Source organism: Pleurodeles waltl, chromosome 5 (assembly GCF_031143425.1).
Source record: "Pleurodeles waltl isolate 20211129_DDA chromosome 5, aPleWal1.hap1.20221129, whole genome shotgun sequence".
Classification (NCBI taxonomy): domain Eukaryota; kingdom Metazoa; phylum Chordata; class Amphibia; order Caudata; family Salamandridae; genus Pleurodeles; species Pleurodeles waltl.
The window spans coordinates 1633001324-1633014556 of NC_090444.1; the positions used below are offsets into that span (position 1 = coordinate 1633001324).

A 13233-nucleotide genomic window follows, 5' to 3' on the forward strand; every position below is an offset into this window, starting at 1 on the left:
GAATTTATATCAGGTCTGAAATAAATAAAAAAACTTTGTTACAGTTACCTAACTTGTTTTTCGCATTCCCCAGTTATGGAGCATTACTATTAGGTTTTCCTGTTAGTTATTGTCAGGAATAAGATTATCTGCTTCAATCATGTCCCTTAAAAGCCTGTGTAATGTTTAAAGTAGTACATTTACACTGTATGTGTGTTTTGAAGGTTTAAAAAAATACTGATTTTCTTTTTTCAGAGATGTGGTCAGAAGCTATCAAAATCCTGAAGGGTGAATATACTGTGCGTGCAATCAAAGAACACAAAATGGACCAGGCAATTATTTTCTGCAGAACTAAAATTGACTGCGATAACATGGAAGAATACTTTATCCAACAAGGAGGAGGTACTTTTTAAGTATTTCATTTAAATTGGCGTCCATTTACTTTTTATGCCATTTTCCACGTTCTAAGTATTTAAAAAAACGAATTTGTTTTTAGTAGGTTTAATTAATATGTAAAGAAACAATCTTCCCATTGAATATTTGAATATATTTATGCTCACAATTCTCATTCTTTCTGTTGCCTTTTCAGGCCCAGATAGAAAAGGGCACCAATTTTCCTGTGTGTGCCTGCATGGGGATAGAAAACCTCAGGAAAGAAAACAAAACCTGGAAAAATTTAAGGTAAGAAAGTAACTCGAGAAAGAACTACTGGCCCCAACAAAGGAGTTTGAGTTATTTTAACCTGAAGTCCTGGGGCCTACTATGGCCCTGAGTAACAGAGCCATATACTTCCCCTTCCAAGATTTGACTTTCAATGGTAGCACTGATGAAGCAGGCCAGGGCCCTTCAGGGGGAGGTAGATGTAAGGCATACACAGGCTCTAGATCCAAAGTGCAGACAATAACAACAATAAAATGAATGCTGATCCAGCTTTATTAGAAAATAAATATTTACTATAAACACAGAAAGCATGTAATTGACACACCAAATAATCTACACAGTTCTCCTAAGGTCCACAAATTTGTACCATCTCGGGGGAATCCTGGAGTCTCAGTCCCATCTAGTAGGGATAGTTAATCCACATTCAGTAATGGAGATGTTTCACAGAGGCTTCTCTCATTCAACAGTCTATGCTTCATCTTAACACTTAAATGCTGCTACCATTAACTCTTAAGTTCATACAATTCTCCAGCAAGCCCACAGGCCTGGAACGGCCTTACCTGACCCAATGGCACTCACCAATCCCAAGAGGCCTGGGATGCTCTGGGGTGCACCTTCAGAGAGTTTTGCCCTCCCAACTTAGAGGACCTGCATCCTTACATGGTCTCTTCCTTGATGATGCGTAAGTTTCCGAGTCTATGGACCAGCAAGTGTTCCACCAGGAGGTCGCAGACCATGATGGCACATGATGACGACCTTCCCTTCACAGGGATCCCATTACCGGGTGACAGGTGGGTGGGTGGGGTCCACTTGTTCAAAACCACGGGTGACAGCTTGCACTCCACAGTGGCAAGCTCCTCTCTATCATGGGGGTCATCGACCCCCATGTGGCCCAGACAGGACTGGTTTTCTGTCACTTACTGGGATCCTCTCGCCAGGATTCCCCGCTGACCCTCGTTTCCTCCAGGAGGTCTAGAGTAAGACAGTAATGGGAAATGTATGATGTCATATGTCCTCCTTCAACAACCCTGTGCTTCCTGTCTGTCTCACTTTTGCAGGTTTTCACCCATGTTTTCTTCTTTTGTCTGTTATCATATAGTTCTCTTCCTCCCATCTCTGCTTTTCGTTTGCTCTGGGTCAAAGTCATTTAGTGTAAAATAAGTCCTGGTAACGAAACATGAACGTTGGTGCCCATCACTGGTACCACCAGTACTTAACCTAGAGTTAGTCGGCTCATTGATAATCATTATTATTACTCTCTTGGATTTCTTCTTTGTCACATGAAATTCCTCCAACGCCAATGTGTTTTCTGTTGTGATTATGGTCAAAGTCACATAGATTGGTAAAGAAGGAAGGATCCTTAAGGATGTCTGTTGGGCGAGAGAGTAAATTCCCATATGCAGTGCAGATCATGAGGATAGATGACATGGATTCTCTGTCAGAGTTGTAGTGCCAGAAGTCTCCTAGGTTGTTCAACAGTTCATATTGCTTTCTCTTTAATTGCTGTAACGTAGACTTTCTTTTTGAAGTGGAAGGAGTGCTTAGCTCTTTAACCTTGGTTGGGTCTTGCAGGAACTATGTTTTCAGTGCAGCACACTGACACCTCCCTGATGTTTGTCTCCCATGCTCAGTGGTTCTCTGCCACCTTCCATTTCTGAATAGCAGAATCCCTTCTCTTAAACTCTACAGCATTGGTCTTACATGATGCCAGAAGCATTGTGTCAGAAAACACAGAGCCCTCATTGTCTGAAGAAAAATAAAAGGTTAGTGAAGTGCAAGTCCATAACCTTTTCTCTTCAGATTGCTTATATCTAAAATGTTGAATGCCCCAGCAACTCAGGATGTGTCTGAGTCCAGTTGTAGCATCACAGAGACATGGTCACACATGCCAGCTCCAGGAACAGAGCACAGCTCACCACTGAATAGTAAGATCGAGGTCAGGAAGAAACTGGTGCACATGCAGGTACCATGCATGCTAGATAGACAACAGTTTTCTATGTCATGCGGATGCTTAAGTTTCCATATGTCAGCACATATTGTCAGCGAGTAATCTGTGGTCCCCTGATGTGCTGGTGTCTGCACTTACCTTGAATGGGGTCCCCAGTTACTTCCCAGTTACTTCTCATCAGTAACCTCCTTCTCCAGTCTGGACAGTGGAGAACCTGTGGACAGAGGAACTCTTTCCTCCACTGGGGGCATATATGGATTTCATTGCCTGTATCGTCCCTGAATAGACAATTTTACACTTAACGTTCATCATACACCCACATTTTTAATACTGAGGCTAGCAAGGATTTTTTCAAGAAAGACTGCTATCGTTCCTAGTTTGTAGGCAGTTTATGTCCAGTGTCCTCCCTCCTCCTGTTAAATGTGTGGAACATAGTGATGTTCTAGGATTTGGTGGCTGGTTACAATATGATTTTCTTACTTTTGATGTACACTGTGAGAAGATTAAACTTCACAAAGAATATCTGAGTGGCTTGCAGAAGGGTTGGACAACACTACATTAAGTGCAATCACTCAGTATTGTTTCGTAGGCTAATAATGGCACAGGGTTAGATGAAAAGGAGATATGCTGCCCATTTTCCAACAGGCACCATTCTCTGGAAAAGCCCTGGGAACAGCAGAGTACGTCAGTCAGCCAGACACGGATCCCACCTAACCAGTCATGGACAGAAGTAGTAATTGAGCCTGTGGAAATACCAGAAGGGGAGGATAAATAACCAGAGTCATGGTAGAGTGTTAAACTGGAAAAATAGCAGCACACAGGTTTCACCTAAGCAATGAGTGGCTTTCAATTTTCTTCCTACTCCTGCTCAGTGTGGATGTGTAGTACTGAGTAATGTGTTATGTAACTCAAAAGACATTAGTAAGGGGAAACGTTGAGGAATTTCTGGATTTAACAAATGTTTATTATTTACTTTTAAAGAAAGCTGAAGTGAGATTCCTAATCTGCACCGATGTGGCTGCCAGAGGGATTGATATCCGAGGTGTTCCATATGGTAAGCAAATATACTGCAATGTTGGCTTTTTGATTGTGTTCTGGTAAATGATACACCTTTAATGTTTGGCTATGTGCAGTGTGGCCTGATCTTGATGTGTAGCTAGCTAGACAAAATGACAATTCTGAAATTTTCTTTTTTTTTTTTTAAGTTATAAATGTAACTCTTCCTGATGAAAAACAAAACTATGTGCATCGCATTGGACGAGTTGGTAGAGCTGAAAGGTATGTGTCGTTTTTTGATTTAGATAATAATAAATTCATTTTTTGTCAGTGTCAACCATTGATTAACTTTTGATTTGTCTTTTAGAATGGGGTTAGCTATATCCCTTGTGGCTTCGGAAAAAGAGAAGGTAAGTAATATGATCGTAAGAAATCTTTGTAATGATTGAGGAACACAAGTTATTTTTATACCCACTTGAAAAGATATGCTACATAAAGTATTGCCTATGCTTGCACCTCTTTCAGTATAGAGTAGAAACATTACAATTGGCTGTATATCTACTCTCCACCCCACCGATAAAACAAGCCCTATGTTAAGGGTGATTTTTCTCTGACTTGGGTAATTTTTCATGGGAATATTAAGTTTGTGTCTTGTGTGTCTGTAGATAGACATGCGTTGCATACTTCCGCTATTTAGTGTTGGACTCTGATTTGTAAAACCTGTGTTCGATAGCATATGTTGCTGCAGATACACATGTTTCGCACAGTCCGCTGCCTGGTGTTGGGCTCGGAGTATTACAAGTTGTTTTTCTTCGAAGAAGTCTTTTTTGGTCACGGGACCGAAGGACTCCTCCCTCTTCGGCTCCATTGCGCATGGGCGTCGACTCCATCTTAGATTGTTTTTTTCCGCTGTCGGGTTCGGACGTATTCCTTTTCGCTCCGTGTTTCGGTTCGGAAAGTTAGTCAGAATCTCGGAAGAAAGCGTCGGTATTGTTCCGTTCGGTATCGGGATAGTTAGGTACATCGACACCGATCATCGGAAGACTTTGGGGTAGCTTCGATTCCCCCATCGGGGCCTGGTCGGCCCGACCGCGTGCGACATCGAAGCCGATGGAACGGACCCCGTTTCGTTTCTGCCCAAAATGTCACAGTAAGTATCCTTATACAGATCAGCACTTGGTCTGTAACTTGTGCTTGTCCCCCGAGCACAAGGAGGATACCTGTGAGGCCTGTCGAGCCTTCCGGTCCAGAAAAACACTCCGGGACCGAAGAGCCAGGCGTCTACAAATGGCGTCCACGCCAACAAAACAACGTTTCGACGACGAAGAGGAAACATTCTCGGTTCCGGAATCAGAATCCGGAGACTCCGACGTCGAACAACAGCAACAAACAGTGAGTAAGACGTCGAAAATTAAAACCATCGAGAAGACAAAAGCCCAGGGGACGCCACTGCCAACAGGCCATGGCTCGACCCATAAAACCGGCGACCCGTCGAAGGCGCCGAAAAAGGGCACGCCCATAGCGAAGACACCCGACTCCGGTCGAGGGACCGCCATGGAGCAACCTCGGAGCCGAGATAGCGGCTCCGAGAGGCAAAAACAAGATGCCGGCACCGAAAAACATCGTCACCGAGACACAGCCACAAAAATTCTGTCTGTGCCGAAGCCGAAAAAAGATTCTCTCTCGGCGCCGAAAAGTTCCACACCTTCATCCTACACAGAGGAACAAGGAATAAGTGGCCAGATGCACAGATTTGGACAAGAGCTCCAAAGTGTAGAATCAGACTACACACAAAAGAGACTGTACATCCAGCAAGACACAGGGAAGATATCAACCCTTCCCCCAATAATGAGGAAAAGAAGGATCGGACTTCTCAAGGATGACGCACAACCACAAGCCAAAGTGGTTAAAAAAGTCACGCCTCCGCCCTCTCCACCACAACAGGCATCGCCGGCACAAACACAGCCACAAATGCACTCACCAGCGCAAACTACCATAAGTCAAGATAATCAGGATCAAGACGCTTGGGACCTATATGACACCCCAGTGCCGGACAATGATCCCGATTCATACCCCACAAAGCCGTCACCGCCAGAGGACAGTACCTCATACTCGCAACTGGTGGCTAGGGCTGCAGAATTCCACAATGTCCAACTGCATTCCGATCCTATAGAGGATGATTTTTTATTTAACACCCTCTCGGCTACACCTAGCCAATATCAATGTCTCCCAATGCTACCAGGGATGTTACGGCACGCAAAACAAATTTTTGAAGAGCCCGTAAAATCAAGAGCCATCACCCCAAGGGTGGATAAGAAATACAAACCACCACCCACAGACCCAGTGTTTATTACTTCGCAGTTACCACCTGACTCCGTAGTAGTAGGGGCAGCTCGCAAGAGAGCAAATTCCCATACATCTGGCGACGCCCCACCTCCGGACAAAGAAAGCAGAAAATTTGATGCGGCAGGAAAAAGAGTAGCATCACAGGCAGCCAACCAGTGGCGCATCGCAAATTCTCAAGCGCTGCTGGCCAGATATGACCGCGCACACTGGGATGAGATGCAACTTCTCGTAGACCATCTTCCCCAGGAATACCAAAAAAGGGCGCAGCAAATAGTTGAAGAGGGACAAACGATCTCAAACAATCAAATCCGCTCTTCACTGGACGCAGCCGATACTGCAGCGAGAACAGTCAACACTGCTGTCACCATAAGGAGACACGCTTGGCTCCGCACTTCAGGCTTCAAACCTGAAATCCAGCAGGCTGTCCTTAATATGCCCTTCAACGAGAAACAACTTTTTGGCCCTGAAGTGGACACAGCCATTGAAAAACTTAAAAAAGGACACAGACACGGCCAAAGCCATGGGCGCACTCTACTCCCCGCAGAGCAGAGGCTCTTTTAGAAAAACTCCATTTAGAGGGGGGTTTCGTGGCCAACCCACAGACACCACCAGCCAACAAACAAGAACCACACCATATCAGGGTTCATTCCAAAGGGGAGGTTTCAGGGCATATAGAGGGGGTCAATTCCCAAGGAGTAGGGGAAGATTCCAGACTCCAAAAACACCTCCACCTAAACAGTGACTTTCAAGTCACACAACCCCTTCACTCAACACCAGTGGGGGGAAGACTAAGCCAATTCTACCAATCTTGGCAGCAGATTACAACAGACAATTGGGTATTAGCAATAATCCAACATGGCTATTGCATAGAATTCCACAAATTCCCACCAAACATCCCTCCAAAAACACGCAAAATGTCACCACAACATTTAGAACTTTTAGGACTAGAAGTTCAAGCACTACTGCAAAAGGATGCAATAGAGTTAGTACCAGTACAACAAAAAAACACAGGAGTTTACTCCCTGTACTTTCTAATTCCAAAAAAAGACAATACATTAAGACCAATATTAGATCTCAGGACACTAAATACCTACATCATATCGGACCACTTTCACATGGTCACACTACAAGACATCATTCCACTGCTCAAACAGCAAGATTACATGACCACATTAGACCTAAAAGATGCGTACTTTCATATACCGATACACCCTTCTCACAGAAAGTACCTAAGGTTCGTATTCAAAGGAATACATTACCAATTCAAAGTGTTGCCATTCGGAATAACAACTGCACCAAGAGTGTTCACAAAATGTCTAGCAGTAGTAGCAGCACATATCAGGAGACAACAGATACATGTGTTTCCTTACCTGGACGATTGGCTAATCAAGACCAACACAGTAAAAAAGTGCACAAACGACACCACATATGTCATACAAACCCTTCACAAACTGGGTTTCTCCATCAACTATACAAAATCACACCTCGAACCGTGTCAGACACAACAATATCTAGGAGCAACCATCAACACATCAAAGGGAATTGCCACTCCAAGTCCACAAAGAGTGCAAGCATTCCACAAGGTAATAAGTGCTATGTTTCCAAACCAAAAGATACAAGCAAAATTTGTGCTAAAACTTCTAGGCATGATGTCATCATGCATAGCCATTGTCCCAAACGCAAGACTACACATGCGACCCTTACAACAGTGCCTAGCATCACAATGGTCACAGGCACAGGGTCAACTTCAAGATCTGGTGTTGGTAGACCGCCAAACATACCTCTCGCTTCTATGGTGGAACAGCAACAATTTAAACAAAGGGCGGACATTTCAGGACCCAGTGCCTCAATACGTTATAACAACAGATGCTTCCATGACAGGGTGGGGAGCACACCTCAATCACCACAGCATTCAAGGACAATGGGATGTACACCAAACAAAATTTCATATCAATTACCTAGAACTGTTAGCAGTATTTCTAGCGTTAAAAGCCTTTCAACCCATAATAACACACAAATACATTCTTGTCAAAACAGACAACATGACAACAATGTATTATTTAAACAAACAAGGAGGAACACACTCAACACAATTGTGCCTCCTAACACAAAAAATATGGCAGTGGGCGATTCACAACAACATTCGCCTAATAGCACAATTTATTCCAGGGATCCAAAACCAACTAGCAGACAACCTTTCGCGAGACCACCAACAAGTCCACGAATGGGAAATTCACCCCAAAGTTCTGAACAAGTACTTTCAAATTTGGGGAACACCCCAGATAGATTTATTTGCAACAAAAGAAAACGCAAAATGCCAAAACTTCGCATCCTTCACACCGCGAATCACAAGGCAATGCTCTATGGATGAGTTGGTCAGGGATATTTGCATACGCTTTTCCCCCTCTCCCTCTCCTTCCATATCTAGTAAACAAGTTGAGTCAAAACCAACTCAAACTCATACTGATAGCACCCACATGGGCAAGACAACCTTGGTATACAACTCTACTAGACCTTTCACTAGTACCGCATGTCAAACTACCCAACAGACCAGATCTGTTAACACAACACAAACAACAGATCAGGCATCCAAACCCAGCATCATTGAATCTGGCAATTTGGTTCCTGAAATCCTAGAATTCGGACACTTAGACCTCACACAAGAATGCATGGAGGTCATAAAACAAGCTAGAAAAGCTTCCACTAGACACTGCTATGCATCTAAGTGGAAAAGATTTGTTTGCTACTGCCATACCAATCAAATCCAACCATTGCATGCCTCTATAAAGGACATAGTGGGATACTTACTACATTTGCAAAAAGCGAATCTCGCTTTTTCATCTATAAAAATACACCTCGCAGCAATATCTGCTTACCTACAAACTACTCATTCATCGTCTCTATTTAGAATACCAGTTATTAAAGCATTCATGGAAGGGCTAAAAAGAATTATACCACCAAGAACACCACCAGTTCCTTCATGGAACCTTAACATCGTCTTAACAAGACTCATGGGTCCACCTTTCGAACCCATGCATTCCTGTGAAATGCAATATCTAACCTGGAAAGTCGCATTTCTCATTGCAATCACATCCCTCAGAAGAGTAAGTGAAATACAGGCATTTACCATACAAGAACCATTTATTCAAATACACAAAAATAAAATAGTTCTAAGAACAAATCCAAAATTTCTACCAAAAGTCATCTCACCATTCCATTTAAATCAAACAGTAGAATTGCCAGTGTTCTTCCCACAACCAGATTCCGTGGCTGAAAGGGCACTACATACATTAGACATCAAAAGAGCACTAATGTACTACTTTGACAGAACAAAGCTAATCAGGAAAACAAAACAACTGTTCATAGCTTTTCAAAAACCACACATAGGAAATCCAATCTCTAAACAAGGCATTGCTAGATGGATAGTCAGATGTATTCAAACATGCTATCTTAAAGCCAAAAGAGAATTGCCTATTACACCAAAGGCACACTCAACCAGAAAGAAAGGTGCTACAATGGCCTTTCTAGGAAACATTCCTATGAGCGAAATATGTAAGGCTGCAACCTGGTCTACGCCTCATACATTTACTAAACACTACTGTGTAGACGTACTAAATGCACAACAAGCTACAGTGGGCCAAGCTGTACTAAGAACATTATTCCAAACTACTTCAACTCCTACAGGCTAAACCACCGCTTTTAGGGGAGGTAACTGCTTTATAGTCTATGCGAAACATGTGTATCTGCAGCAACATATGCCATCGAACTGAAAATGTCACTTACCCAGTGTACATCTGTTCGTGGCATTAGTCGCTGCAGATTCACATGTGCCCTCCCGCCTCCCCGGGAAGCCTGTAGCCGTTTAGAAGTAGATCTTAAATCTTAAACATTTGTACATTTGTAAATAATTATTATAAACTTTTTATGTACATACGTATTCACTCCATTGCATGGGCACTATTTATAGCAAACAACTCCATCCTCACCCTCTGCGGGGAAAACAATCTAAGATGGAGTCGACGCCCATGCGCAATGGAGCCGAAGAGGGAGGAGTCCTTCGGTCCCGTGACCAAAAAAGACTTCTTCGAAGAAAAACAACTTGTAATACTCCGAGCCCAACACCAGGCAGCGGACTGTGCGAAACATGTGAATCTGCAGCGACTAATGCCACAAACAGATGTACACTGGGTAAGTGACATTTTCATTTTCTGCACAGTAAGTTTTTTAGAGTCACAACACCTAGTGACTCTAACTATTAGTGGTATTGCACATGGGCATTTGCTCCATTGTTAGATAGTTTTTTTTCCTCCACCGTTGGGTTCAGACTTGTCAAAGTGATCTCTGGTTCCATACCACATAGTGTTCTCGCTGATCCTACGGGTTCGTGCCTTGTCGGTTCTTTGAAACAATCCCTGTCTTAGACGGTCTCCACCACTGTGTACCTTTCACTCCGTGCCGATCACCATCTTCTTGAAAACAGTTTTTAAATAGAGAACATCCTAGTAATGGAAAGAACTCTATTCTGGTTCTGCCCCACTTGCCACGCCATGTAGCCAAGAACCGACCTCCACAAGGTGGGCAACCTTTGCTAGTCTGCCGATCATAGTGAAGACTCCTGTTCGGTGTGTCTTGTATTTCAAAACAAGAAGACCCATCAGAACTGGAATGCTTGTCGAATCGCTGCAGCTGCCATGATGCACAGATGGGAGGAAGAAGATACTCCTGACATCTTTGGTGAACAAGAGGAGTCGAATGTTGAGCAGTTGGATGCTACATGAACAGAAGTAGAAGCGTCTTTTTCACTGGAAAGCTTTGATCCTGAGGTGGACGTCAAAAGAGAAGTGCTTCTGCCGGCTCAGCGCCTGCAAAGATTACAGTGAGTACTGGCGCTCCTTCTACTCACCAAGTGGAGGCAGCAGCCTCGAGATGCCATGTGGCCTCTGAGGGCTCCGGTGTACCACAGAGCTGAGACATTCGGAGTCGATATTGAGCTCTGACCCTTTTTGTCATAGACCCTCTCCAGACTACCTTCTACTGTTGTGTCCTTTGCTGCCTCTGAGGACTTTGACCAACTGTAGGAAGTTGGCTCTGTATGTGCTATTTCAAAGTAAGGAATAGCATGCACAGAGTCCAAGGGTTCCCCTTAGAGGTAAGATAGTGGCAAAAAGAGATAATACTAATGCTCTATTTTGTGGTAGTGTGGTCGAGCAATAGGCTTATCCAAGGAGTAGTGTTAAGCATTTGTTGTACATACACATAGACAATAAATGAGGTACACACACTCAGAAACAAATCCAGCCAATAGGTTTTTATATAGAAAAATATATTTTCTTAGTTTATTTTAAGAACCACAGGTTCAAATTCTACATGTAATATCTCATTCGAAAGGTATTGCAGGTAAGTACTTTAGGAACTTCAAATCATCAAAATTGCATGTATACTTTTCAGGTTATTCACAAATAGCTGTTTTAAAAGTGGACACTTAGTGCAATTTTCACAGTTCCTAGGGGAGGTAAGTATTTGTTAGGTTAACCCGGTAAGTAAGACACTTACAGGGCTTAGTTCTTGGTCCAAGGTAGCCCACCGTTGGGGGTTCAGAGCAACCCCAAAGTCACCACACCAGCAGCTCAGGGCCGGTCAGGTGCAGAGTTCAAAGTGGTGCCCAAAACGCATAGGCTAGAATGGAGAGAAGGGGGTGCCCCGGTTCCGGTCTGCTTGCAGGTAAGTACCCGCGTCTTCGGAGGGCAGACCAGGGGGGTTTTGTAGGGCACCGGGGGGGACACAAGCCCACACAGAAATTTCACCCTCAGCAGCGCGGGGGCGGCCGGGTGCAGTGTAGAAACAGGCGTCGGGTTCACAATGTTAGTCTATGAGAGATCTCGGGATCTCTTCAGCGCTGCAGGCAGGCAAGGGGGGGATTCCTCGGGGAAACCTCCACTTGTGCAAGGGAGAGGGACTCCTGGGGGTCACTTCTCCAGTGAAAGTCCGGTCCTTCAGGTCCTGGGGGCTGCGGGTGCAGGGTCTCTCCCAGGCGTCGGGACTTTGGATTCAAAGAGTCGCGGTCAGGGGAAGCCTCGGGATTCCCTCTGCAGGCGGCGCTGTGGGGGCTCAGGGGGGACAGGTTTTGGTACTCACAGTATCAGAGTAGTCCTGGGGTCCCTCCTGAGGTGTTGGATCTCCACCAGCCGAGTCGGGGTCGCCGGGTGCAGTGTTGCAAGTCTCACGCTTCTTGCGGGGAGCTTGCAGGGTTCTTTAAAGCTGCTGGAAACAAAGTTGCAGCTTTTCTTGGAGCAGGTCCGCTGTCCTCGGGAGTTTCTTGTCTTTTCGAAGCAGGGGCAGTCCTCAGAGGATGTCGAGGTCGCTGGTCCCTTTGGAAGGCGTCGCTGGAGCAGGATCTTTGGAAGGCAGGAGACAGGCCGGTGAGTTTCTGGAGCCAAAGCAGTTGTTGTCTTCTGGTCTTCCTCTGCAGGGGTTTTCAGCTAGGCAGTCCTTCTTCTTGTAGTTGCAGGAATCTGATTTTCTAGGGTTCAGGGTAGCCCTTAAATACTAAATTTAAGGGCGTGTTTAGGTCTGGGGGGTTAGTAGCCAATGGCTACTAGCCCTGAGGGTGGGTACACCCTCTTTGTGCCTCCTCCCAAGGGGAGGGGGTCACAATCCTAACCCTATTGGGGGAATCCTCCATCTGCAAGATGGAGGATTTCTAAAAGTTAGAGTCACTTCAGCTCAGGACACCTTAGGGGCTGTCCTGACTGGCCAGTGACTCCTCCTTGTTGCTTTCTTTGTTCCCTCCAGCCTTGCCGCCAAAAGTGGGGGCCGTGGCCGGAGGGGGCGGGCAACTCCACTAAGCTGGAGTGCCCTGCTGGGCTGGGACAAAGGGGTGAGCCTTTGAGGCTCACCGCCAGGTGTCACAGCTCCTGCCTGGGGGAGGTGTTAGCATCTCCACCCAGTGCAGGCTTTGTTACTGGCCTCAGAGTGACAAAGGCACTCTCCCCATGGGGCCAGCAACATGTCTCTGGTGTGGCAGGCTGCTGGAACTAGTCAGCCTACACAGACAGTCGGTTAAGTTTCAGGGGGCACCTCTAAGGTGCCCTCTGTGGTGTATTTTACAATAAAATGTACACTGGCATCAGTGTGCATTTATTGTGCTGAGAAGTTTGATACCAAACTTCCCAGTTTTCAGTGTAGCCATTATGGTGCTGTGGAGTTCGTGTTTGACAGACTCCCAGACCATATACTCTTATGGCTACCCTGCACTTACAATGTCTAAGGTTTTGTTTAGACACTGTAGGGGTACCATGCTCATG

The 13233-nt window shown here is 44.9% G+C and overlaps 1 protein-coding gene across 1 annotated transcript in view; it reads left to right on the top strand.

The window, feature by feature from the left end:
* The window catches only part of DDX1 (DEAD-box helicase 1), a 192941-nt gene that overhangs the window by 134402 nt on the left and 45306 nt on the right, over positions 1 to 13233 (top strand). The window contains exons 19-23 of the mRNA XM_069235963.1: positions 235 to 381; positions 569 to 660; positions 3569 to 3641; positions 3793 to 3865; positions 3951 to 3993. Coding sequence (XP_069092064.1) covers positions 235 to 381; positions 569 to 660; positions 3569 to 3641; positions 3793 to 3865; positions 3951 to 3993 — 428 coding nt within the window. The remainder of the gene's footprint in view (positions 1 to 234; positions 382 to 568; positions 661 to 3568; positions 3642 to 3792; positions 3866 to 3950; positions 3994 to 13233) is intronic.